This window comes from Ascaphus truei, chromosome 7, assembly GCF_040206685.1.
Source record: "Ascaphus truei isolate aAscTru1 chromosome 7, aAscTru1.hap1, whole genome shotgun sequence".
In the NCBI taxonomy this organism is placed as follows: domain Eukaryota; kingdom Metazoa; phylum Chordata; class Amphibia; order Anura; family Ascaphidae; genus Ascaphus; species Ascaphus truei.
In genome coordinates, this window is record NC_134489.1 from 42,463,668 (window position 1) to 42,486,975 (window position 23,308).

General features: G+C 59.2%; 1 protein-coding gene across 2 annotated transcripts in view; it reads right to left on the reverse strand.

Annotated features, from left to right (window-relative positions):
- Nucleotides 1-20,755, reverse strand: part of DENND4B (DENN domain containing 4B) — a 42,279-nt gene extending 21,524 nt beyond the window's left edge. Inside the window, exons 1-12 of one of the 2 annotated variants that reach the window (XM_075608034.1) lie at nucleotides 20,671-20,755; nucleotides 19,440-19,609; nucleotides 18,913-19,154; nucleotides 16,923-16,989; nucleotides 12,324-12,382; nucleotides 11,338-11,482; nucleotides 10,293-10,468; nucleotides 6,591-6,691; nucleotides 5,555-5,767; nucleotides 4,732-4,877; nucleotides 3,694-3,833; nucleotides 939-1,065 (exon numbers count right to left, since the gene is read on the reverse strand). In XM_075608034.1, the coding sequence (XP_075464149.1) occupies nucleotides 939-1,065; nucleotides 3,694-3,833; nucleotides 4,732-4,877; nucleotides 5,555-5,767; nucleotides 6,591-6,691; nucleotides 10,293-10,468; nucleotides 11,338-11,482; nucleotides 12,324-12,382; nucleotides 16,923-16,989; nucleotides 18,913-19,154; nucleotides 19,440-19,609; nucleotides 20,671-20,704 (1,620 nt within the window). In that variant the 5' untranslated portion in view covers nucleotides 20,705-20,755. The remainder of the gene's footprint in view (nucleotides 1-938; nucleotides 1,066-3,693; nucleotides 3,834-4,731; nucleotides 4,878-5,554; nucleotides 5,768-6,590; nucleotides 6,692-10,292; nucleotides 10,469-11,337; nucleotides 11,483-12,323; nucleotides 12,383-16,922; nucleotides 16,990-18,912; nucleotides 19,155-19,439; nucleotides 19,610-20,670) is intronic. The other variant, XM_075608033.1, reaches the window with a different exon arrangement.
- Nucleotides 20,756-23,308: the final 2,553 nt, after the last annotated feature.

Genomic DNA, 23,308 nt, shown 5'->3' on the forward strand with positions numbered 1-23,308 from the left:
CATTGTTTCTTTAAGGGGGCAGGCCACTTCCTGCGGGCATTGTTACTTTAGGGGGTCCACTTCCTGCGGGCATTGTTACTTTAGGGGGGCCACTTCCTGCAGGCATTGTTACTTTAGGGGGTCCACTTCCTGCAGACATTGTCACTTTAGGGGGTCCACTTCCTGCGGGCATTGTTACTTTAGGGGGGCCACTTCCTGTGGGCATTGTTACTTTAGGGGGGCAGGCCACTTCCTGCGGGCATTGTTTCTTTAAGGGGGCAGGCCACTTCCTGCGGGCATTGTTACTTTAGGGGGTCCACTTCCTGCGGGCATTGTTACTTTAGGGGGGCCACTTCCTGCAGGCATTGTTACTTTAGGGGGTCCACTTCCTGCAGACATTGTCACTTTAGGGGGTCCACTTCCTGCGGGCATTGTTACTTTAGGGGGCAGCTTCCTGTGGGCAGTTACTTTAGGGGGGCCGCTTCCTTCAGGCATTGGTTACTGTAGGGGGGCCACTTCCTGCGGGCATTGTTACTTTATGGGGGGCCACTTCCTGCGGGCATTGCTACTTTAGGGGGGACAGGCCACTTCCTGCGGGCATTGCTACTTTAGGGGGGCAGGCCACTTCCTGCGGGCATTGTTTAGGGCAGAGGTGGGCAACGCCATTCTTCAAGGGCCACCAACCAGTCAGGTTTTCAGAATATCCCTACTTCAGCACAGGTGGCTCAATCAGTGGCTCAGTCCTGTGCTGAAGCAGGGGGCCACTGATTGAATCACTTGTGGCTGAAGCAGGGATATCCTGAAAACCTGACCTGTTGATGGCCCTTGAGACTGGAGCTGCTTTTGGGGGAATGGTCTCTTCCAATGGAGGCCCCGAGTGTTACTGTGTGTGAGATTGCTCTCTCACCCAAAACACGTCTGTCTCCTGGATGTTTACATGGATCTTCCTGCTCTCTCACCTGCTTGGTCCTGCGGGGAGCCGGGCTGCTGGGGGCGCTGGTCTTCGATTGGGAGCCGGAGGGGACCAGCAGCTGATCCTGTGGGAGGTCAAACAGTTCCCTCCGCAGGGCAGGGAAACCGTCATACCTGCAACAGGTAAAGCAGAGGCGCGCTGAGCCCAAACCCAGCACGGGCCCCTGGGGGCCAGCAACAGGTAAAGCAGAGGCGCGCTGAGCCCAAACCCAGCACGGGCCCCTGGGGGCCAGCAACAGGTAAAGCAGAGGCGCGCTGAGCCCAAACCCAGCACGGGCCCCTGGGGGCCAGCAACAGGTAAAGCAGAGGCGCGCTGAGCCCAAACCCAGCACGGGCCCCTGGGGGCCAGCAACAGGTAAAGCAGAGGCGCGCTGAGCCCAAACCCAGCACGGGCCCCTGGGGGCCAGCAACAGGTAAAGCAGAGGCGCGCTGAGCCCAAACCCAGCACGGCCCCTGGGGGCCAGCAACAGGTAAAGCAGAGGCGCGCTGAGCCCAAACCCAGCATGGGCCCCTGGGGGCCAGCAACAGGTAAAGCAGAGGAGCGCTGAGCCCAAACCCAGCACGGGCCCCTGGGGGCCAGCAACAGGTAAAGCAGAGGCGCGCTGAGCCCAAACCCAGCACGGGCCCCTGGGGGCCAGCAACAGGTAAAGCAGAGGCGCGCTGAGCCCAAACCCAGCACGGGCCCCTGGGGGCCAGCAACAGGTAAAGCAGAGGCGTGCTGAGCCCAAACCCAGCACGGGCCCCTGGGGGCCAGCAACAGGTAAAGCAGAGGCGCGCTGAGCCCAAACCCAGCACGGGCCCCTGGGGGCCAGCAACAGGTAAATAAGTAAACAGGTAAACTATCCCCACCACGTTTCAGGTAAGGGGGGGGGGGTGCGCCACATGTCAGGTAAGCGGGGGTGCCTCCGCCACGTGCACCACAATGCATTGCATTTCCCCCTGGCAGTGACTAGGTTAAAAACGACACATTCCACATGAGAGCAAAGTAACTTGCGACAAGTTCAAACATCCCTATTAAGCCACAACGCCCAGCCTGGGAACATGGGGAATATCCCCCTGGGCATTGGAAAGATGGCCGTCCCTGTGAGCGCGGACTTTCATGGCAATAATACTTTGAAGTATTTGCTTTCAATTTAAAATCACAGAAACCGGGATACACCTGGAATGCCGCCCCTGCGCCCCCCTGCATCTCTGCGCCCCCCTGTGCCCCACCTGCGTCTCTGCGCCCCCCTGCATCTCTGCGTCCCCCTGCCTCTCTGCGCCCCCCTGCCTCTCTGCGCCCCCCATGTGCCTCTGCGCCCCGCATGTGCCTCTGCGCCCCCCATGTGCCTCTGCGCCCCCCATGTGCCTCTGCACCCCCCATGTGCCTCTGCACCCCCCTGTCTCTGCGTCCCCCATGTGCCTCTGCGTCCCCCATGTGCCTCTGCGTCCCCCATGTGCCTCTGCGTCCCCCATGTGCCTCTGCGTCCCCCATGTGCCTCTGCGTCCCCCATGTGCCTCTGCGTCCCCCATGTGCCTCTGCGTCCCCCATGTGCCTCTGCGTCCCCCATGTGCCTCTGCGTCCCCCATGTGCCTCTGCGTCCCCCATGTGCCTCTGCGTCCCCCATGTGCCTCTGCGTCCCCCATGTGCCTCTGCGTCCCCCCTGCGCCTCTGCGCCCCTGCGTCTCTGCGCCCCCCGTGTCTCTGCGCCCCCGTGTCTCTGCGCCCCCCGCGTCTCTGCGCCCCCCGCGTCTCTGCGCCCCCCCGCGTCTCTGCGCCCCCCCGCGTCTCTGCGCTCCCGTGTTTCTGCGCCCCCCTGCGTCCCCGTGCCTCTGCGTCCCCCTGTGTCTCTGCGCCCCCCTGTGTCTCTGCGCCCCCCTGCCCCCCTCTGCACGCTTCCAGGTTATGTAATTGGGTTAACCCTTTAGTTGCCAAAGTGACAATGCATTGTGGGCCCTTCTGGCAACAGAAGGTTAATGAAACTGCTTTACCGGAGGGCCACTGGGCCACGCAGTGAGTGGGAGCGGGCCACAGGGCCACGCATTGAGTGGGGGTGGGACACGGGGCCACGCAGTGAGTGGGGACGGGACACGGGGCCATGCAGTGGGTGGGGGGGAAGGACAAGGGGCCACGCAGTGAGTGGGGACGGGACACGGGGCCACGCAGTGAGTGGGGATGGGCCACGGGGCCACGCAGTGAGTGGGGATGGGACACGGGGCCACGCAGTGAGTGGGGATGGGACACGGGGCCATGCAGTGAGTGGGGGGAGGGACAAGGGGCCACGCAGTGAGTGGGGGAGGGACTTTGCCACGCAGTGAGTGGGGACGGGACACGGGGCCACGCAGTGAGTGGGGACGGGACACTGGGTCACGCAGTGAGTGGGGGAGGGCCACGGGGCCATGCAGTGGGTGGGGGGAGGGACAAGAGGCCACGCAGTGAGTGGGGGAGGGCCACAGTGCCACGCAGTGAGTGGGGAAGGGACACTGGCCACGCAGTGGGTGGGGGGAGGGACACGAGGCACCGCAGTGGGTGGGGGGAGGGACACGTGTGTGCAGCGAGTGGGGGAGGGACACACATGTGCAGTGAGTGGGGGGGGGGGAAGAGACACGGGTCCCACAGTGAGTGTGGGAGGGAGGAGGGAGACTGGCAGTGGAGTGGGGGGAGCCGTCGGGCTGTACATGGAAATGAATCCCTGGGTTGTGCTGCAGTTCCAGGCCCGGCACTGCGGGCGGGGCGGTCACCGTGGGCACAGACCCGCTCACCTGTAGCGTGCTGGCAGTTCGGTGCCGCTGGGGCCCTGCGGCTCCTCCGCGGGCATGATGAACACGGTGTGCTCACTGCGGTGCGACTCGTCCAACTCCACCAGGTGCAAGTCCTCCATCTTTTCCCCGTCCACATGCACCTGACAGCATTGGGGTGGGGGAGACAGGGGGTAAACAAGTGGTTCCGGGGTAGGGGTCACGGCACTCAGATTAAGGAAAGCCCATAAGAAATCGGAGGAATTAAACTACAGCTGCCAAACCTTTATAAATCCCCTTTCCTGCCACCCCCTTTACCTACCCCCAATGACCGCTTAAAGCTGCAGGCCAGGCACTATCCTACATGTGGTTTTTATTAAGAAATCAGTTCAGTATTATCAGAAAATATTTGTAGCATTTTTTTTTTAAACAACTCTGATTTACATTTTAATGTATTGCAATGTAACAAGCATTTTTTTTGTTTCTATAGCAACTGTTTACAAAGTCACATCCCCCTTTCTCTTCTGAAGCAAGCTCAGGCACACCCCTTTTTGAGCCCTGCCCCCTCTCTAGCAGTGCACCAATTGTATCTAGTGACTGCCTGGTCACATGATCTTCCCCACAGAACTTTGCATCTTTGGTCCTCTTCTGCTGCACTGACGGCCATTTAGTGAACCCCCGAGCCGAATTACTTATCATTGTGTGGATTGTATTGATGCGCATATTAATGCCGTGGGGAGGGGGCAAGCAGCAGCTTGGACTGCAGCTTTCACCATGTGACCGGGGAATTCCTGATACCCGTTTAGGTTAGTACGCTGTGGGTATATACTGTCCCCGAAAATGTACATAGATTTTTTTTTTCTGAGTGCAGAGCTGTCCAAATTCACGGAACCCAAATAAGTGAGATTTGGGGATTAAAATTAAAGAGAGATTCTGTCCCAGACTGGGAGTGTCCCCGTGTCAGAGAGGGACACGTTGCTAATGACACTCCTCCCCGATCTGTGGTCCCTGTGTGAGGGGTACCCGGGGGGTCAGGCAGAGTCGGACGCCCTTCTCACGTACCTTCTCTACGCAGTTATCGAAGAACTCCAGAGAGGCGTGACGGTCACTGACGAAGGAGCAGTCTTCAATAAACTGATTGAACATCTGAGTCTTCACCAGCTGGGAGTAAAACTTCTGGTGTGAGCGATCCCGGGACTTCCGGAAACCTGCAGCGTGGAGCAGAGCCTCGGTGACCCGGGCACCGAACCGGCTGATAAAAGTGCCCCCGGAGAAACCCTTAACTGCCATGGGGGTCATATTCTTCCAAACACAGAAACAGCCGGACAAAACAAGTGGTGCATGTGATGAGTCTTATTTTCCCCCCACCCGAATCCCAGCATCCCGTGCCGTGTTCCCCCCACACATCCCGGCACCCCCTGCCGTGTACCCCCTACACATCCCAGCACCCAAAGCCGTGTACCCCCCCCCCCCCCCCACACACATCCCGGCATCTCTGCAGTGTTCCCCCAACACATCCCGGCACCCCCTGCCGTGTACCCCACACACATCCCAGCACCCCATGCCGTGTACCCCCCCACACACATCCCAGCATCCCGTGCCTTGTACCCCCCACACTTCCCGGAATCTCTGCCGTGTACCCCCCACACATCCCGGCACCACCTGCCGTGTACACTCCACAACATCCTGGTGCCGGATACTCTCCACCCCCCCCCCCCACCCGCACCGTGTACCCACCACACACCTGGGTGTCCGTCCCCCACAAGCCTCAGCGAGACACCCCACCCACTCCTGTGTACACCCTCCACACAACATGCCGCCCCTCCACCCCCGCCCCACCGTGTCCCCCACACATCCCAGTATCCCCCTACCCCCTGCTGTGTACCCTCCAGGTTGAAGAGGTTGCTGGAGTCCCGCGTGCGGTCGGAGGGGGCCTGGGTGATGGGCAGCAGGTAGGAGCGGTAACCTTTCAGCAGGCAGGTCATGAAGCGCAGGAAGGTCGCCTGCACCTCCAGCTCCAGCTGCTGGCGCCTGCAGATCAGCTCATAATCTTTCAGCAGGAACTCCAGCGAGGCCTCCTCCATCGGCTTGTTATACACTGGACAGACAAGGACACGTTACAGGCCACAGATCTGAAAGAGCGAGGCCTCCTCCATCGGCTTGTAATACACTGGACAAGTACGCAGAGGGGGAGGCGCGAGACGCAGAGGGGAGGCGCGAGGCGCAGAGGGGAGGCGCGAGGCGCAGAGGGGAGGCGCGAGGCGCAGAGGGGAGGCGCGAGGCGCAGACAGGAGGCGCGAGACGCAGAGGGGAGGCGCGAGACGCAGGGGGGAGGCGCGAGACGCAGGCGGGAAGTGTATACTCAGCTAGACCCTCTCACTACACGGTGACAGATACAGGAGTACCGTACTGGCCTCGCACATAATATACGACCCTAAACCTTTGAAGGTGTTCTACATGAAAAATATAAGGTGCTAGGCTGCGCATATAATGCGAGGACACTTTTCGGAAGGGAAAACATAGCACTATATTCAGGCCAATACGGTGTATTAGTGTCAGGATTACCTGTTCCCATAAAATAGCCGCGCTGGGCGGCAATAGCAGGGGGTGCAGGGCGGAGGGGGTACAGGACCGGGGTAGGGGGGTGCAGGACAGGGGTGTACAGGATGGGGGGTGGGGAGGTGTAGAGGATGGGGGTGGATGGGGAGGTGTAGAGGATGGGGGGGGGGGGTGGAGGGGTGTACAGGATGGGGGGTGGGGGGTATACAGGATGGGGTGGGGGGTACAGGACGGGGGGTTGGAGGGGGTGTACAGGACAGGGGGGGTGGGTGGGGTGTACAGGACAGGGGGGGTGGGTGGGGTGTACAGGACAGGGGGGGTGGGTGGGGTGTACAGGGCTGGACAGGGGGTTCCACACTCACTCTCATCCAGCTGCTTGTGTAGATCGCTCAGACAGCTGAGCAGCACCTTGCAGGGTTTGCGGGGCAGCATCCGGGACGAGGGAATTTTCTTCTCTTCGCTCCTGGAATACATGGCGGGGTTACTGTATATACCGCATGCACCGGCAGGGCCGAGTGTGCCGACATGAGCCTTACGCGAGGCTGTGCCGCGCTCCTGGGTGCAGGAGGCAGAGAGATCGGGCTCACGGAATATAAAGGAATGCCACGGAATTAGCACAGACCACGCTACGAGCCACGCAGAAGGGGAGTTTCGCCCGTACGAGGGATCGCTAGAAGCCATACAGAGGGGGAGTTTACCCCGTACGTGGGAACGCTAGAAGCCATACAGAGGGGGAGTTTAGCCCATACGTGGGAACGCTAGAAGCCATACAGAGGGGGAGTTTAGCCCGTACGAGGGAACGCTAGAAGCCATACAGAGGGGGAGTTTAGCCCGTACGTGGGAACGCTAGAAGCCATACAGAGGGGGAGTTTAGCCCGTACGAGGGAACGCTAGAAGCCATACAGAGGGGGATTTTAGCCCGTACGTGGGAACGCTAGAAGCCATACAGAGGGGGATTTTAGCCCGTACGTGGGAACGCTAGAAGCCATACAGAGGGGGATTTTACCCAGTACGAGTGAACGCTAGAAGCCATACAGAGGGGGATTTTACCCCGTACGAGTGAACGCTAGAAGCCATACAGAGGGTGAGTTTAGCCCGTACGTGGGAACGCTAGAAGCCATACAGAGGGGGATTTTAGCCCGTACGTGGGAACGCTAGAAGCCATACAGAGGGGGAGTTTAGCCCGTACGAGGGAACGCTAGAAGCCATACAGAGGGGGAGTTTAGCCCGTACGAGGGAACGCTAGAAGCCATACAGAGGGGGAGTTTAGCCCGTACGTGGGAACGCTAGAAGCCATACAGAGGGGGAGTTTAGCCCGTACGAGGGAACGCTAGAAGCCATACAGAGGGGGAGTTTAGCCCGTACGAGGGAACGCTAGAAGCCATACAGAGGGGGATTTTAGCCCGTACGTGGGAACGCTAGAAGCCATACAGAGGGGGATTTTACCCCGTACGAAGTGAACGCTAGAAGCCATACAGAGGGGGATTTTAGCCCGTACGAGTGAACGCTAGAAGCCATACAGAGGGGGAGTTTAGCCCGTACGTGGGAACGCTAGAAGCCATACAGAGGGGGATTTTAGCCCGTACGAAGTGAACGCTAGAAGCCATACAGAGGGGGATTTTAGCCCGTACGAGTGAACGCTAGAAGCCATACAGAGGGGGATTTTAGCCCGTACGAGGGAACGCTAGAAGCCATACAGAGGTGGATTTTAGCCCGTACGAGGGAACGCTAGAAGCCATACAGAGGGGGATTTTACCCCGTACGAGTGAACGCTAGAAGCCATACAAAAAAGGTGTTCTAATGTTCTTATAGGAGCAGATTCCAGCAAAGGGAAGAGTTTTTGGCGGTAAGAACGGACGACACTCAGACTCTGACTATACAATAAATATATTTAGGAGAAAGACTGGAGATTTTGTATTGTGTTTTAAAGGAAAGTACACAGGAACATGGCAGGGCACGATTTTTCCGCCCTTCTGAGATGTAATTTGCAGATGTTTCACTGGGTTTTCTGATTCACTTTGTTTAGATCAGTGTAAGGCTGCGCTTATAGTGCCGGCGCCATCGCGTCGCGGCAAAACAAATGCATTGTCGCCGTCGCGTTCGCCTATAGTGCACGTCACAGCGACGGAGCGACAGTGCTACCACAAATCTGGTAGTCACTGTTTTGATTTTTTTCGGCGACGGCCTCCTCTTGCGGCCAATCATGAGATTCTGTGTGCCTCAGCCCTCCCCTTTTATGACGTCGCTGGCTTTGCAGCAAGCGACGTCACCCAAAACCCAACAACTTTTGCAATGGCGCCGGGTGATGTCATCGGTCGCGTCGCCGGCACTACAAGCAGAAATCCAGGAGGCGTATCATCCCACACAGTTACAAAATAGCAAAGGTTAAACTCTATGAACGTGTATCTGTTTTTCAACCTAAACCTACGATGTTACTGGCAATTCTGACAGGGAGTCCTTAGAACAGTTACTCTTATCCCAAGCTATCCACAAACCCTTCTAACTGGCAATTCTAGCAAAGGTCCTATAACCCCCACATGTAGTGCTCCTGTCCTTAGAACAGGCTGTGCTTAGAACATGTAATGCTAGTGTCCTTAGAACAGGCTGTGCTTAGAACATGTAATGCTAGTGTCCTTAGAACAGGCTGTGCTTAGAACATGTAATGCTACTGTCCTTAGAACAGGCTGTGCTTAGAACATGTAATGCTAGTGTCCTTAGAACAGGCTGTGCTTAGAACATGTAATGCTAGTGTCCTTAGAACAGGCTGTGCTTAGAACATGTAATGCTAGTGTCCTTAGAACAGGCTGTGCTTAGAACATGTAATGCTAGTGTCCTTAGAACAGGCGGTGCTTAGAACATGTAATGCTAGTGTCCTTAGAACAGGCTGTGCTTAAAACATGTAATGCTAGTGTCCTTAGAACAGGCTGTGCTTAAAACATGTAATGCTAGTGTCCTTAGAACAGGCTGTGCTTAAAACATGTAATGCTAGTGTCCTTATAACATGTAATGCTAGTGTCCTTAGAACAGGCTGTGCTTAGAACATGTAATGCTAGTGTCCTTAGAACAGACTGTGCTTAGAACATGTAATGCTAGTGTGCTTAGAACAGACTGTGCTTAGAACATGTAATGCTAGTGTCCTTAGAACAGGCTGTGCTTAGAACATGTAATGCTAGTGTGCTTAGAACAGACTGTGCTTAGAACATGTAATGCTAGTGTCCTTAGAACAGACTGTGCTTAGAACATGTAATGCTAGTGTGCTTAGAACAGACTGTGCTTAGAACATGTAATGCTAGTGTCCTTAGAACAGGCTGTGCTGAGAACATTTAATGCTAGTGTCCTTAGAACAGGCTGTGCTTAGAACATGTAATGCTAGTGTCCTTAGAACAGGCTGTGCTTAGAACATGTAATGCTAGTGTCCTTAGAACAGGCTGTGCTTAGAACATGTAATGCTAGTGTGCTTAGAACAGGCTGTGCTTAGAACATGTAATGCTAGTGTCCTTAGAACAGGCTGTGCTTAGAACATGTAATGCTAGTGTGCTTAGAACAGGCTGTGCTTAGAACATGTAATGCTAGTGTGCTTAGAACAGGCTGTGCTTAGAACATGTAATGCTAGTGTCCTTAGAACAGGCTGTGCTTAGAACATGTAATGCTACTGTCCTTAGAACAGGCTGTGCTTAGAACATGTAATGCTAGTGTCCTTAGAACAGGCTGTGCTTAGAACATGTAATGCTAGTGTGCTTAGAACAGGCTGTGCTTAGAACATGTAATGCTAGTGTGCTTAGAACAGTCTAATGTAACAGATTCCCTTATAACACGTGATACTAATACTGTATCTTTAAATACTATTGTAGCAGCTATTATGCCAGGCTATCGTTGCAGGATGTCAGGGTACTTCCCGTGTCAGGGTGGCAGGGTGTACTTCCCATGGCAGGGTACTCCCCGTGGCAGGGAGGCAGGGTACCTCCAGTGGCGGTACTTCCTGTGGCAGGGTGGCAGGGTACTTCCCGTGGCAGGGTATTTCCCATGGCAGGGTGGCAGGGTACTCACCGTGGCAGGGTACTTACTGGAACAGGGTGTTGGTATCCAGATCCATGCAGAGCACATCCTGAGGGGGGTCATGGAGATCAAAGTAACTTGAGTGAATGCCCACGATGAAGGGCACAGGGGCACAGAGTACGTCTGAGAGTGTGAGCGGGCACAGGGGGATGTACGGGCACTGCCACCGCAACGGGAAGATCACCTGCAGCGAGGAGAGGGCAAATAAATCTCACGCATGACTTAACTGCAACCCCCCCCCCCCAGGTATCTTTACTGCCCCGCAAAGGTAACCCAACCCATGTGCTGCCTGATAAACCAGAACATCCCCCTGTACTTAACCAATGCTCAAAGTGCGAGGATATTAGGAGACGCAGAGAATCACTACTACTATATTCTCCAAACCCAGGTGCCGCGGCTTTCCTTTCAATACGTTGGAACACACACACACACACACACACACACACACACACACACACACACACACACACACACACACACACACACACACACACACCAGAAAATAGCCGTGTTAGTCCAGTTGCGATAGTGCAGAATAAATGAGTTCTTCAGTATTAGGTGATACCTTTTTTATTGGACTAACAATTTATGTCATAGGACAAGCTTTCGAGAGTTCTCCTCTCTTCTTCAGGTCGAGCAATACTGAGATACAAAGGATTCAATGGCTAAATCAGTGTAGAGAGAGGGGAAAAACAAAAATACAACAGATATTTACTGTAGATAAGGAAGGGTGTTAAATGTGTTTGAAGCCAGGGGACAGTTTCAAAGAAAGGTGGGGAGGGGAAGGGATGCTGGGGGGGAGAGAAAGGAGAAGTCTCGAAAGCTCGTCCTATGACATAAATTATTAGTCCAATAAAAAAGGTATCACCTAATACTGAAGTACTCATTTATTCTGCAATATATATATATATATATATATATATACACACATATACATACATATTTATACACATATACATACATACATAGTATTATTCACAGTACCGCTACTTTGTAAAGTCACTTAAGCAACGTATTAAAAGCCCTTTCTCCTACAGAGGGTCCGGCACTCACAGACACGAGCGCCTCCCCCACGCTGGTCAGTACGTCCGGCCGCAGCGAATGGATCAGCAGTTTGTGTTCGGTCAGAACGGCCAGGAGGAGCGTCACGGCGTTCTCCGCGCCCAGGATCTGCAGGAGGGTCACATAGCTGGCTCCACTGCGGGGGTATGAAGGGGTTAAACAGTGCGCGTGTAGCATTGTACGGGTGATACGCAGGACCCCCGCTCTTTACTTCTAACCCTACAGCTACATACGCTCCTCCGTTATTAATACGTTTTAATGCTAACAGAGTAAATATTCACGGGATTAAAGTACAATCTCGTAGAGATATACATCTAGATAAGAGGGAATCATCTGAGGGGAAAGGGGCATTTCCCGCTGACCGGCGGTTTATTGTACTGCGCTACGGAATACGTTGCTGCACCGTAATTAAACGAGGATAATTTGCAAATCCATTTAACACAGAAGAAAGCCAGAGCAGAAATACAGTGCAGAAATACAGAGCAGAAATACAGAGCAGAAATACAGAGCAGAAAGCCAGAGCAGAAAGCCAGAGCAGAAAGCCAGAGCAGAAATACAGAGCAGAAATCCAGAGCAGAAAGCCAGAGCAGAAATACAGAGCAGAAATACAGAGCAGAAATACAGAGCAGAAAGCCAGAGCAGAAATACAGAGCAGAAATACAGAGCAGAAATACAGAGCAGAAAGCCAGAGCAGAAATACAGAGCAGAAATACAGAGCAGAAATACAGAGCAGAAATACAGAGCAGAAAGCCAGAGCAGAAATACAGAGCAGAAATACAGAGCAGAAATACAGAGCAGAAAGCCAGAGCAGAAAGCCAGTGCCGCTGCTGGATGCAGCCGGGGAGGTTTAGAAGTGTGCCTTGTCTGTAATATGGTTCTCTTGTAGGATCGCGAACGTTAGGCTTGTGAGAGCAGTAACGGGGACCCCGAGGTCCCCAAAGTGTGGCGCTGCTGAGCACAGGAATAGTACTACTCACCTGAGCGGCAGCGGAGAGGACACGGGCTGGCACAGGAGGAGGTTATCATACGATGACATCTGGGACAAGTGGGGACATGCGTTAGAACAGCAGTGTGACGGGGTCCCCTGCTCCCCTCTCTCTGTGTGCGACGGGGTCCCCTGCTCCCCTCTCTCTGTGTGACGGGGTCCCCTGCTCCCCTTTCTCTGTGTGACGGGGTCCCCTGCTCCCCTCTCTCTGTGTGACGGGGTCCCCTGCTCCCCTTTCTCTGTGTGACGGGGTCCCCTGCTCCCCTCTCTCTGTGTGACGGGGTCCCCTGCTCCCCTCTCTCTGTGTGACGGGGTCCCCTGCTCCCCTCTCTCTGTGTGACGGGGTCCCCTGCTCCCCTTTCTCTGTGTGACGGGGTCCCCTGCTCCCCTCTCTCTGTGTGACGGGGTCCCCTGCTCCCCTTTCTCTGTGTGACGGGGTCCCCTGCTCCCCTCTCTCTGTGTGACGGGGTCCCCTGCTCCCCTCTCTCTGTGTGACGGGGTCCCCTGCTCCCCTCTCTCTGTGCGACGGGGTCCCCTGCTCCCCTCTCTCTGTGCGTGACGGGGTCCCCTGCTCCCCTCTCTCTGTGTGTGACGGGGTCCCCTGCTCCCCTCTCTCTGTGTGTGACGGGGTCCCCTGCTCCCCTCTCTCTGTGTGTGACGGGGTCCCCTGCTCCCCTCTCTCTGTGCGACGGGGTCCCCTGCTCCCCTCTCTCTGTGTGTGACGGGGTCCCCTGCTCCCCTCTCTCTGTGTGACGGGGTCCCCTGCTCCCCTCTCTCTGTGTGACGGGGTCCCCTGCTCCCCTCTCTCTGTGTGACGGGGTCCCCTGCTCCCCCCTCTCTCTGTGTGACGGGGTCCCCTGCTCCCCTCTCTCTGTGTGACGGGGTCCCCTGCTCCCCTCTCTCTGTGTGCGACGGGGTCCCCTGCTCCCCTCTCTCTGTGTGTGACGGGGTCCCCTGCTCCCCTCTCTCTGTGCGACGGGGTCCCCTGCTCCCCTCTCTCTGTGTGTGACGGGGTCCCTTGCTCCCCTCTCTCTGTGTGACGGGGTCCCCTGCTCCCCTCTCTCTGTGTGACGGGGTCCCCTGCTCCCCTCTCTCTGTGTGACGGGGTCCCCTGCTCCCCTCTCTCTGTGCGACGGGGTCCCCTGCTCCCATCTCTCTGTGTGTGACGGGGTCCCCTGCTCCCATCTCTCTGTGTGTGACGGGGTCCCCTGCTCCCCTCTCCCTGTGTGTGACGGGGTCCCCTGCTCCCCTCTCTCTGTGTGTGACGGGGTCCCCTGCTCCCCTCTCTCTGTGTGTGACGGGGTCCCCTGCTCCCCTCTCTCTGTGTGACGGGGTCCCCTGCTCCCCTTTCTCTGTGTGACGGGGTCCCCTGCTCCCCTCTCTCTGTGTGACGGGGTCCCCTGCTCCCCTCTCTCTGTGTGACGGGGTCCCCTGCTCCCCTCTCTCTGTGCGACGGGGTCCCCTGCTCCCCTCTCTCTGTGCGACGGGGTCCCCTGCTCCCCTCTCTCTGTGCGACGGGGTCCCCTGCTCCCCTCTCTCTGTGTGTGACGGGGTCCCCTGCTCCCCTCTCTCTGTGTGACGGGGTCCCCTGCTCCCCTCTCTCTGTGTGTGACGGGGTCCCTTGCTCCCCTCTCTCTGTGTGACGGGGTCCCCTGCTCCCCTCTCTCTGTGTGTGACGGGGTCCCCTGCTCCCCTCTCTCTGTGTGTGACGGGGTCCCCTGCTCCCCTCTCTCTGTGTGTGACGGGGTCCCCTGCTCCCCTCTCTCTGTGTGTGACGGGGTCCCCTGCTCCCCTCTCTCTGTGTGTGACGGGGTCCCCTGCTCCCCTCTCTCTGTGTGACGGGGTCCCCTGCTCCCCTCTCTCTGTGTGACGGGGTCCCCTGCTCCCCTCTCTCTGTGTGACGGGGTCCCCTGCTCCCCTCTCTCTGTGTGACGGGGTCCCCTGCTCCCCTCTCTCTGTGCGACGGGGTCCCCTGCTCCCCTCTCTCTGTGCGACGGGGTCCCCTGCTCCCCTCACTCTGTGTGTGACGGGGTCCCCTGCTCCCCTCTCCCTGTGTGTGACGGGGTCCCCTGCTCCCCTCTCTCTGTGTGTGACGGGGTCCCCTGCTCCCCTCTCTCTGTGTGACGGGGTCCCCTGCTCCCCTCTCTCTGTGTGACGGGGTCCCCTGCTCCCCTCTGTGTGTGACGGGGTCCCCTGCTCCCCTCTCTCTGTGTGATGGGGTCCCCTGCTCCCCTCTCTCTGTGTGCGACGGGGTCCCCTGCTCCCCTCTCTCTGTGTGCGACGGGGTCCCCTGCTCCCCTCTCTCTGTGTGTGACGGGGTCCCCTGCTCCCCTCTCTCTGTGCGACGGGGTCCCCTGCTCCCCTCTCTCTGTGTGTGACGGGGTCCCCTGCTCCCCTCTCTCTGTGTGACGGGGTCCCCTGCTCCCCTCTCTCTGTGTGACGGGGTCCCCTGCTCCCCTCTCTCTGTGTGACGGGGTCCCCTGCTCCCCCCTCTCTCTGTGTGACGGGGTCCCCTGCTCCCCTCTCTCTGTGTGACGGGGTCCCCTGCTCCCCTCTCTCTGTGTGCGACGGGGTCCCCTGCTCCCCTCTCTCTGTGTGTGACGGGGTCCCCTGCTCCCCTCTCTCTGTGTGTGACGGGGTCCCCTGCTCCCCTCTCTCTGTGCGACGGGGTCCCCTGCTCCCCTCTCTGTGTGTGACGGGGTCCCCTGCTCCCCTCTCTCTGTGTGACGGGGTCCCCTGCTCCCCTCTCTCTGTGTGACGGGGTCCCCTGCTCCCCTCTCTCTGTGTGACGGGGTCCCCTGCTCCCCTCTCTCTGTGCGACGGGGTCCCCTGCTCCCATCTCTCTGTGTGTGACGGGGTCCCCTGCTCCCATCTCTCTGTGTGTGACGGGGTCCCCTGCTCCCCTCTCCCTGTGTGTGACGGGGTCCCCTGCTCCCCTCTCTCTGTGTGTGACGGGGTCCCCTGCTCCCCTCTCTCTGTGTGACGGGGTCCCCTGCTCCCCTCTCTCTGTGTGACGGGGTCCCCTGCTCCCCTCTCTCTGTGTGTGACGGGGTCCCCTGCTCCCCTCTCTGTGTGACGGGGTCCCCTGCTCCCCTCTCTCTGTGTGTGACGGGGTCCCCTGCTCCCCTCTCTCTGTGTGTGACGGGGTCCCCTGCTCCCCTCTCTCTGTGTGACGGGGTCCCCTGCTCCCCTCTCTCTGTGTGACGGGGTCCCCTGCTCCCCTCTCTCTGTGTGTGACGGGGTCCCCTGCTCCCCTCTCTCTGTGTGTGACGGGGTCCCCTGCTCCCCTCTCTCTGTGTGTGACGGGGTCCCCTGCTCCCCTCTCTCTGTGTGTGACGGGGTCCCCTGCTCCCCTCTCTCTGTGTGACGGGGTCCCCTGCTCCCCTCTCTCTGTGTGTGACGGGGTCCCCTGCTCCCCCCTCTCTGTGTGTGACGGGGTCCCCTGCTCCCCTCTCTCTGTGACGGGGTCCCCTGCTCCCCTCGCTCTGTGTGACGGGGGCCCGCTCCTCCCCTCTCTCTGTGACCGTGACCCCTCCGTGTCAGGGTACAGTGGTACTAGAGGACGGTTTCATGGTATCAGGGGGTACAGTAGTACTGGAGGACGGTGTCACGGTATCAGGGGGTACAGTAGTACTGGAGGACGGTGTCACGGTATCAGGGGGTACAGTGGTACTGGAGGACGGTGTCACGGTATCAGGGGGTACAGTAGTACTGGAGGACGGTGTCACGGTATCAGGGGGTATAGTGGTACTGGAGGACGGTGTCACGGTATTAGGGGGTACAGTAGTACTGGAGGACGGTGTCACGGTATCAGGGGGTACAGTAGTACTGGAGGACGGTGTCACGGTATCAGGGGGTACAGTAGTACTGGAGGACGGTGTCACGGTATCAGGGGGTACAGTGGTACTGGAGGACGGTGTCACGGTATTAGGGGGGACAGTAGTACGGGAGGACGGTGTCACGGTATCAAGGGGTACAGTAGTACGGGAAAACGGTGTCACGGTATCAAGGGGTACAGTAGTACTGGAGGACGGTGGCACGGTATTAGGGGGTACAGTAGTACTGGAGGACGGTGTCACGGTATCAGGGGGTACAGTGGTACTGGAGGACGGTATCAGGGGGTACAGTAGTACTGGAGGACGGTGTCACGGTATTAGGGGGTACAGTAGTACTGGAGGATGGTGTCACAGTATTAGGGGGTACAGTAGTACTGGAGGACGGTGTCACGGTATCAGGGGGTACAGTGGTACTGGAGGACGGTATCAGGGGGTACAGTAGTACTGGAGGACGGTGTCACGGTATTAGGGGGTACAGTAGTACTGGAGGATGGTGTCACAGTATTAGGAGGTACAGTCGTATGGTATTAGGGGGACAGAGTACAGCTGCTGTTTAAATTAAAGTTTTTCCAAAAAATGTAGTTGTGGCCACAAAACCGAGATGGACAATTCTGCCAAATCCCCGGTATCGGGCGGGAAACGCTCCCTGGTGCCAAGTAATAATGGGACAGCCAGACAGATTGCACGCTGCTTCATTACATAGTGTTGCCGAGTAGCACAGTCCAGTTCCCAGCAGTGTACAGACGGGCACTCACCTGCACCAGGATGCGGGGTCTTTGAGGGGACGGGAAGGGTACGTTGTACATGAAATTGGAGACATGTCTGTAAACAAAAGAGATATTTCAGGAACAATGTCCCAATCATCGTCCGCTGTACAGAAACCCCCCATCCTCCCGCCCGCCGTGACCGCGCAGACCCCAGGTTATCGCCATTTCATATTTAGGATACGTGTGTCTATCCGTGCTCCGTCCTCTGAAAGGCTGTTCCAAGCACCCACTACTCTTTCAGAGACTTCCTGATTCCTCTGAGCTTCGCACTTGGCTTCGCAGTTTGATTTCCCAAGCTAGTATTCCTCTGAAAAGTGCTTCCATCCTGTATTGGCCCCTTAAATGCATTCGAAAGCTTCTATCATGTCCCGATCCATGGTCCCCAAGATAACAGCGGGTTTTGCAAAAATACTTGGCCAGAGGGGACACAATATGGCCGCCGGGGTCAGCATTCGTCAGGCAGCCAATAGAAAGCCACGACTGTCGGCAGATAACAGGATGGGGGGCAGGGGGTACATAAATAAAACTGGGACAGACCCACTTTATAGCTTCAGTTCCACTACTAGAACCCTGACAATCTTCTTTTTCCTATCACCACAGTGATCTCTGCTGGCCTGTGCCTTTTATCATTAGGTGCTTGGGAAGAAACCATTACAAAGCTATTGAGCGTTTCCTAAACTACAATGTGGTGGGGAATGTGCAAGACTGTTGTTGAGGCCTTCACTAAGAGCCGGGACCTTGGGACCGAGGCCTTCACGTTGGGGCCGGGACCTTGGGACCGAGGCCTTCACGTTGGGGCCGGGACCTTGGGACCGAGGCCTTCACGTTGGGGCCGGGACCTTGGGACCGAGGCCTTCACGTTGGGGCCGGGACCTTGGGACCGAGGCCTTCACGTTGGGGCCGGGACCTTGGGACCGAGGCCTTCACGTTGGGGCCGGGACCTTGGGACCGAGGCCTTCACGTTGGGGCCGGGACCTTGGGACCGAGGCCTTCACGTTGGGGCCGGGACCTTGGGACCGAGGCCTTCACGTTGGGGCCGGGACCTTGGGACCGAGGCCTTCACGTTGGGGCCGGGACCTTGGGACCGAGGCCTTCACGTTGGGGCCGGGACCTTGGGACCGAGGCCTTCACGTTGGGGCCGGGACCTTGGGACCGAGGCCTTCACGTTGGGGCAGGGACCTTGGGACCGAGGCCTTCACGTTGGGGCCGGGACCTTGGGACCGAGGCCTTCACGTTGGGGCCGGAACCTTGGGACCGAGGCCTTCACGTTGGGGCCGGGACCTTGGGACCGAGGCCTTCACGCTGGGGCCGGGACCTTGGGACCGAGGCCTACACGTTGGGGCCGGGACCTTGGGACCGAGGCCTTCACGTTGGGGCCGGGACCTTGGGACCGAGGCCTTCACGTTGGGGCCGGGACCTTGGAACCGAGGCTTCCCCTTTGAGACAGGGACAGAGGCTTCACGTTAGGACAGAGGCTTCACGTTAGGACAGAGGCTTCACGTTAGGACAGAGGCTTCACGTTAGGACAGAGGCTTCACGTTAGGACAGAGGCTTCACGTTAGGACAGAGGCTTCACGTTAGGACAGAGGCTTCACGTTAGGACAGAGGCGTCACGTTAGGACAGAGGCGTCACGTTAGGACAGAGGCTTCACGTTAGGACAGAGGCTTCACGTTAGGACAGAGGCTTCACGTTAGGACAGAGGCTTCACGTTGGGGCTGGGACCTTGAGACTGAGGCGTAACGTTGGGCTGGGACCTTGGGACAGAGGCCTTGTTGTAGGGCTGGGACCTTGGGTTCGAGGCCTTAATGTTGGGGCTGGGACTGAGGCTTCACGTTGGAGCTGGGACCTTCGAACTGTGGTTTCATATTGGGGCTGTGACCTTGGGACTGAGGCCCTCACGTTGGGGCTGGGACTGAGGCTTCACTTTGGGCTGACGCTAATGAGAAAGCCTGGAACGGGACTCCCTGGTACACTTACTTCTCTATGGGTAGCACATGGGGGCCGGAGATGGAGTAGCGATAAATGAAGGTGAGGAATTTCTGGAAGACGTCGAAAAAGGGCCAGTGGGACAAGACGCAGATGCTCTTCTTGGTCTGCACGGACTTGTTGGTGACTGGCCGTTTGTCCACCGCGCTGAGCAGCCCCAGCCGCAAGCTCTGCTTCTCGCTCACACACTCCCGCGGGAACTGCTCATGGAACTGGATGGCCGCGCCGTACACCTGAGAGGCAACAGAGCAATGAGGAGAGACCCCCACGGCAAAGGCGCACAGAGAGAGAGACCGCGGCGAGGGCGCACAGAGAGAGACCGCGGAGAGGGCGCACAGAGAGAGACCGCGGTGAGGGAGCACAGAGAGACCGCGGAGAGGGCGCACAGAGAGAGAGACCACAGCGATGGAGCGCAGAGACCGCGGCGAGGGCGCACAGAGAGAGACCGCAGCGAGGGCGTACAGAAAGAGACCGCGGCGAGGGCGCACAGAGAGAGACCGCGGCGAGCATGCACTCACCTTGTCTCCAGAAGCCCCAGTCAGTACGAAGGTTGAGAAGACGGGCAGTTGGTACTTGGTGTTCAGCGGCCAGCTCTCGATCGTCGTTCCCATCGGCAGGCAAAAGATCGGCACCAACTCCGGCAGAGGGAACGTGTCACTGTCACTCTCAGGGAACCGACTGATCAAACCTGGGGGCGCGGGGAAGACACCGGAATATAGTGTGAACTCGCAGGAGACTTCCAGCCACCGACTGAACAGAGACCAGGCGCGCGCCCCCCGACAACACGGCGCGCGCCCCCGACAACACAGAGCGCGCCCCCAGACAACACAGAGCGCGCCCCCCGACAACACAGAGCGCGCCCCCCGACAACACAGAGCGCGCCCCCGACAACACAGAGCGCGCCCCCCGACAACACAGAGCGCGCCCCCGACAACACAGAGCGCGCCCCCCGACAACACAGAGCGCGCCCCCAGACAACACAGAGCGCGCCCCCAGACAACACAGAGCGCGCCCCCAGACAACACAGAGCGCGCCCCAGACAACACAGAGCGCGCCCCCAGACAACACGGAGCGCGCCCCCAGACAACACGGAGCGCGCCCCCAGACAACACAGAGCGCGCCCCCAGACAACACAGAGCGCGCCCCCAGACAACACAGAGCGCGCCCCCAGACAACACAGAGCGCGCCCCCAGACAACACAGAGCGCGCCCTCAGACAACACAGAGCGCGCCCTCAGACAACACAGAGCGCGCCCTCAGACAACACAGAGCGCGCCCTCAGACAACACAGAGCGCGCCCCCAGACAACACAGAGCGCGCCCCCAGACAACACAGAGCGCGCCCCCAGACAACACAGAGCGCGCCCCAGACAACACAGAGCGCGCCCCCAGACAACACAGAGCGCGCCCCCCGATAACACTGCGCGCCCCCAGACAACACAGAGCGCGCCCCCAGACAACACAGAGCGCGCCCCCAGACAACACAGAGCGCGCCCCCAGACAACACAGAGCGCGCCCCCAGACAACACAGAGCGCGCCCCCAGACAACACAGAGCGCGCCCCCAGACAACACAGAGCGCGCCCCCCGATAACACTGCGCGCGCACCCTGACAACACGGCGCACGCACCCCGGACAACACAGAGCGCGGCCCCCCCGATAACACTGCGCGCGCACCCTGACAACACGGCGCACGCACCCCGACAACACAGAGCGCGCCCCCCGATAACACTGCGCCGCGGCAGGAGTGTACCTGCTTCATACACCAGGCTGTGAGTCTTGGCCATGGCCTTCTTGTAACAGAGGAAGAGAGCAGGGCCGAACTGCAAGTACAGAGCGGAGTCAGACTGGCGAGGTGTGAGAGCAGCACTGCAGGCAGCTCCGGGGGCAAAACGTTTAAAGGGCAGCGTGAGGTTCCTCCCTGTGCTGCTCTCACACCTTCGCTACCCGCAGGGGGGGGGGGGGCGGGGGGGATTAGGAAGGGGGGCAGTCCTGTTAGTAACACTCGGGAGGCAGGGGGATTAGCAGGGGGCAGTCCTGTTAGTGACACTCCAGGGGGACGGTGGGGGGGAGGGAGATTAGCAGGGGGTAGCCCTGTTAGTGACACGGGGGGGGATTAGCAGGGGGCAGTCCTGTTGGTGACACTCGGGGGGGAGGGGGGGGAATAACAGGGGTAGTGGGGGTGGTCCTGTCAGTGACACGGCAGGGGGGGATTAGCAGGGGCAGTCCTGTTAGTGACACGGCAGGGGGGCGGGCAGGGGGGAATAGCAGGGGGTAGTCCTGTTAGTAACTCTGGGGGGCGGGGGGGGATTAGCAGGGGGCAGTCCTGTTAGTAACTCGGGGGAAGGCGGGACGGGGGATTAGCAGGGGCAGTCCTGTTGGTGACACTCTGGGGGCACTGGGGGGGGGAAGGAATTAGCAGGGGGCAGTCCTGTTGGTGACACTCTGGGGCGCTGGGGGGGGGGATTAGCAGGGGGCAGTCCTGTTGGTGACACTCTGGGGGCGCTTGGGGGGGAGGGATTAGCAGGGGGCAGTCCTGTTGGTGACACTCTGGTGGCCCTGGGGGGGGGGGATTAGCAGGGGCAGTCCTGTTGGTGACACTCTGGGGGCGCTGGGAGGGGGGGATTAGCAGGGGGCAGTCCTGTTGGTGACACTCTGGGGGCGCTGGGGGGGGGGAGATTAGCAGGGGGCAGTCCTGTTGGTGACACTCTGGGGGCGCTGGGGGGAGGGGGGTTAGCAGGGGGCAGTCCTGTTGGTGACACTCTGGGGGCGCTGGGGGGGGGGTTAGCAGGGGAAGTCCTGTTGGTGACACTCTGGGGGCGCTGGGGGGAGGGATTAGCAGGGGGCAGTCCTGTTGGTGACACTCTGGGGCCCTGGGGGGGGATTAGCAGGGGGCAGTCCTGTTGGTGACACTCTGGGGGCGCTGGGAGGGGGGGATTAGCAGGGGGCAGTCCTGTTGGTGACACTCTGGGGGCGCTGGGGGGGGGGATTAGCAGGGGGCAGTCCTGTTGGTGACACTCTGGGGGCGCTGGGGGGAGGGGGGTTAGCAGGGGGCAGTCCTGTTGGTGACACTCTGGGGGCGCTGGGGGAGGGGGGTTAGCAGGGGGCAGTCCTGTTGGTGACACTCTGGGGGCGCTGGGGGGGGGTTAGCAGGGGGCAGTCCTGTTGGTGACACTCTGGGGCGCTGGGGGGGGATTAGCAGGGGCAGTCCTGTTGGTGACACTCTGGGGGCGCTGGGGGGGGATTAGCAGGGGGCAGTCCTGTTGGTGACACTCTGGGGGGATTAGCAGGGGGCAGTCCTGTTGGTGACACTCTGGGGGCGCTGGGGGGGATTAGCAGGGGGCAGTCCTGTTGGTGACACTCTGGGGGCGCTGGGGGGGGGATTAGCAGGGGCAGTCCTGTTGGTGACACTCTGGGGGCGCTGGGGGGGGGATTAGCAGGGGGCAGTCCTGTTGGTGACACTCTGGGGGCGCTGGGGGGGGGGGGATTAGCAGGGGGCAGTCCTGTTGGTGACACTCTGGGGGCGCTGGGGGGGGGGGATTAGCAGGGGGCAGTCCTGTTGGTGACACTCTGGGGGCGCTGGGAGGGGGGGATTAGCAGGGGGCAGTCCTGTTGGTGACACTCTGGGGGCGCTGGGGGGGGATTAGCAGGGGCAGTCCTGTTGGTGACACTCTGGGGCGCTGGGGGGGGATTAGCAGGGGGCAGTCCTGTTGGTGACACTCTGGGGGCGCTGGGGGGAGGGGGGGTTAGCAGGGGGCAGTCCTGTTGGTGACACTCTGGGGGCGCTGGGGGGGATTAGCAGGGGCAGTCCTCTTGGTGACACTCTGGGGGCGCTGGGGGGGGATTAGCAGGGGGCAGTCCTGTTGGTGACACTCTGGGGGCACTGGGGGGGGATTAGCAGGGGGCAGTCCTGTTGGTGACACTCTGGGGGCGCTGGGAGGGGGGATTAGCAGGGGCAGTCCTGTTGGTGACACTCTGGGGGCGCTGGGGGGGGGATTAGCAGGGGCAGTCCTGTTGGTGACACTCTGGGGGCGCTGGGGGGGGATTAGCAGGGGGCAGTCCTGTTGGTGACACTCTGGGGGCGCTGGGGGGGGGGGGATTAGCAGGGGGCAGTCCTGTTGGTGACACTCTGGGGGCGCTGGGGGGGGGGGGGATTAGCAGGGGGCAGTCCTGTTGGTGACACTCTGGGGGCGCTGGGGGGGAGGGATTAGCAGGGGGCAGTCCTGTTGGTGACACTCTGGTGGCGGGATTAGCAGGGGGCAGTCCTGTTGGTGACACTCTGGGGGCGCTGGGAGGGGGGGGATTAGCAGGAGGCAGTCCTGTTGGTGACACTCTGGGGCGCTGGGGGGGGGGATTAGCAGGGGGCAGTCCTGTTGGTGACACTCTGGGGG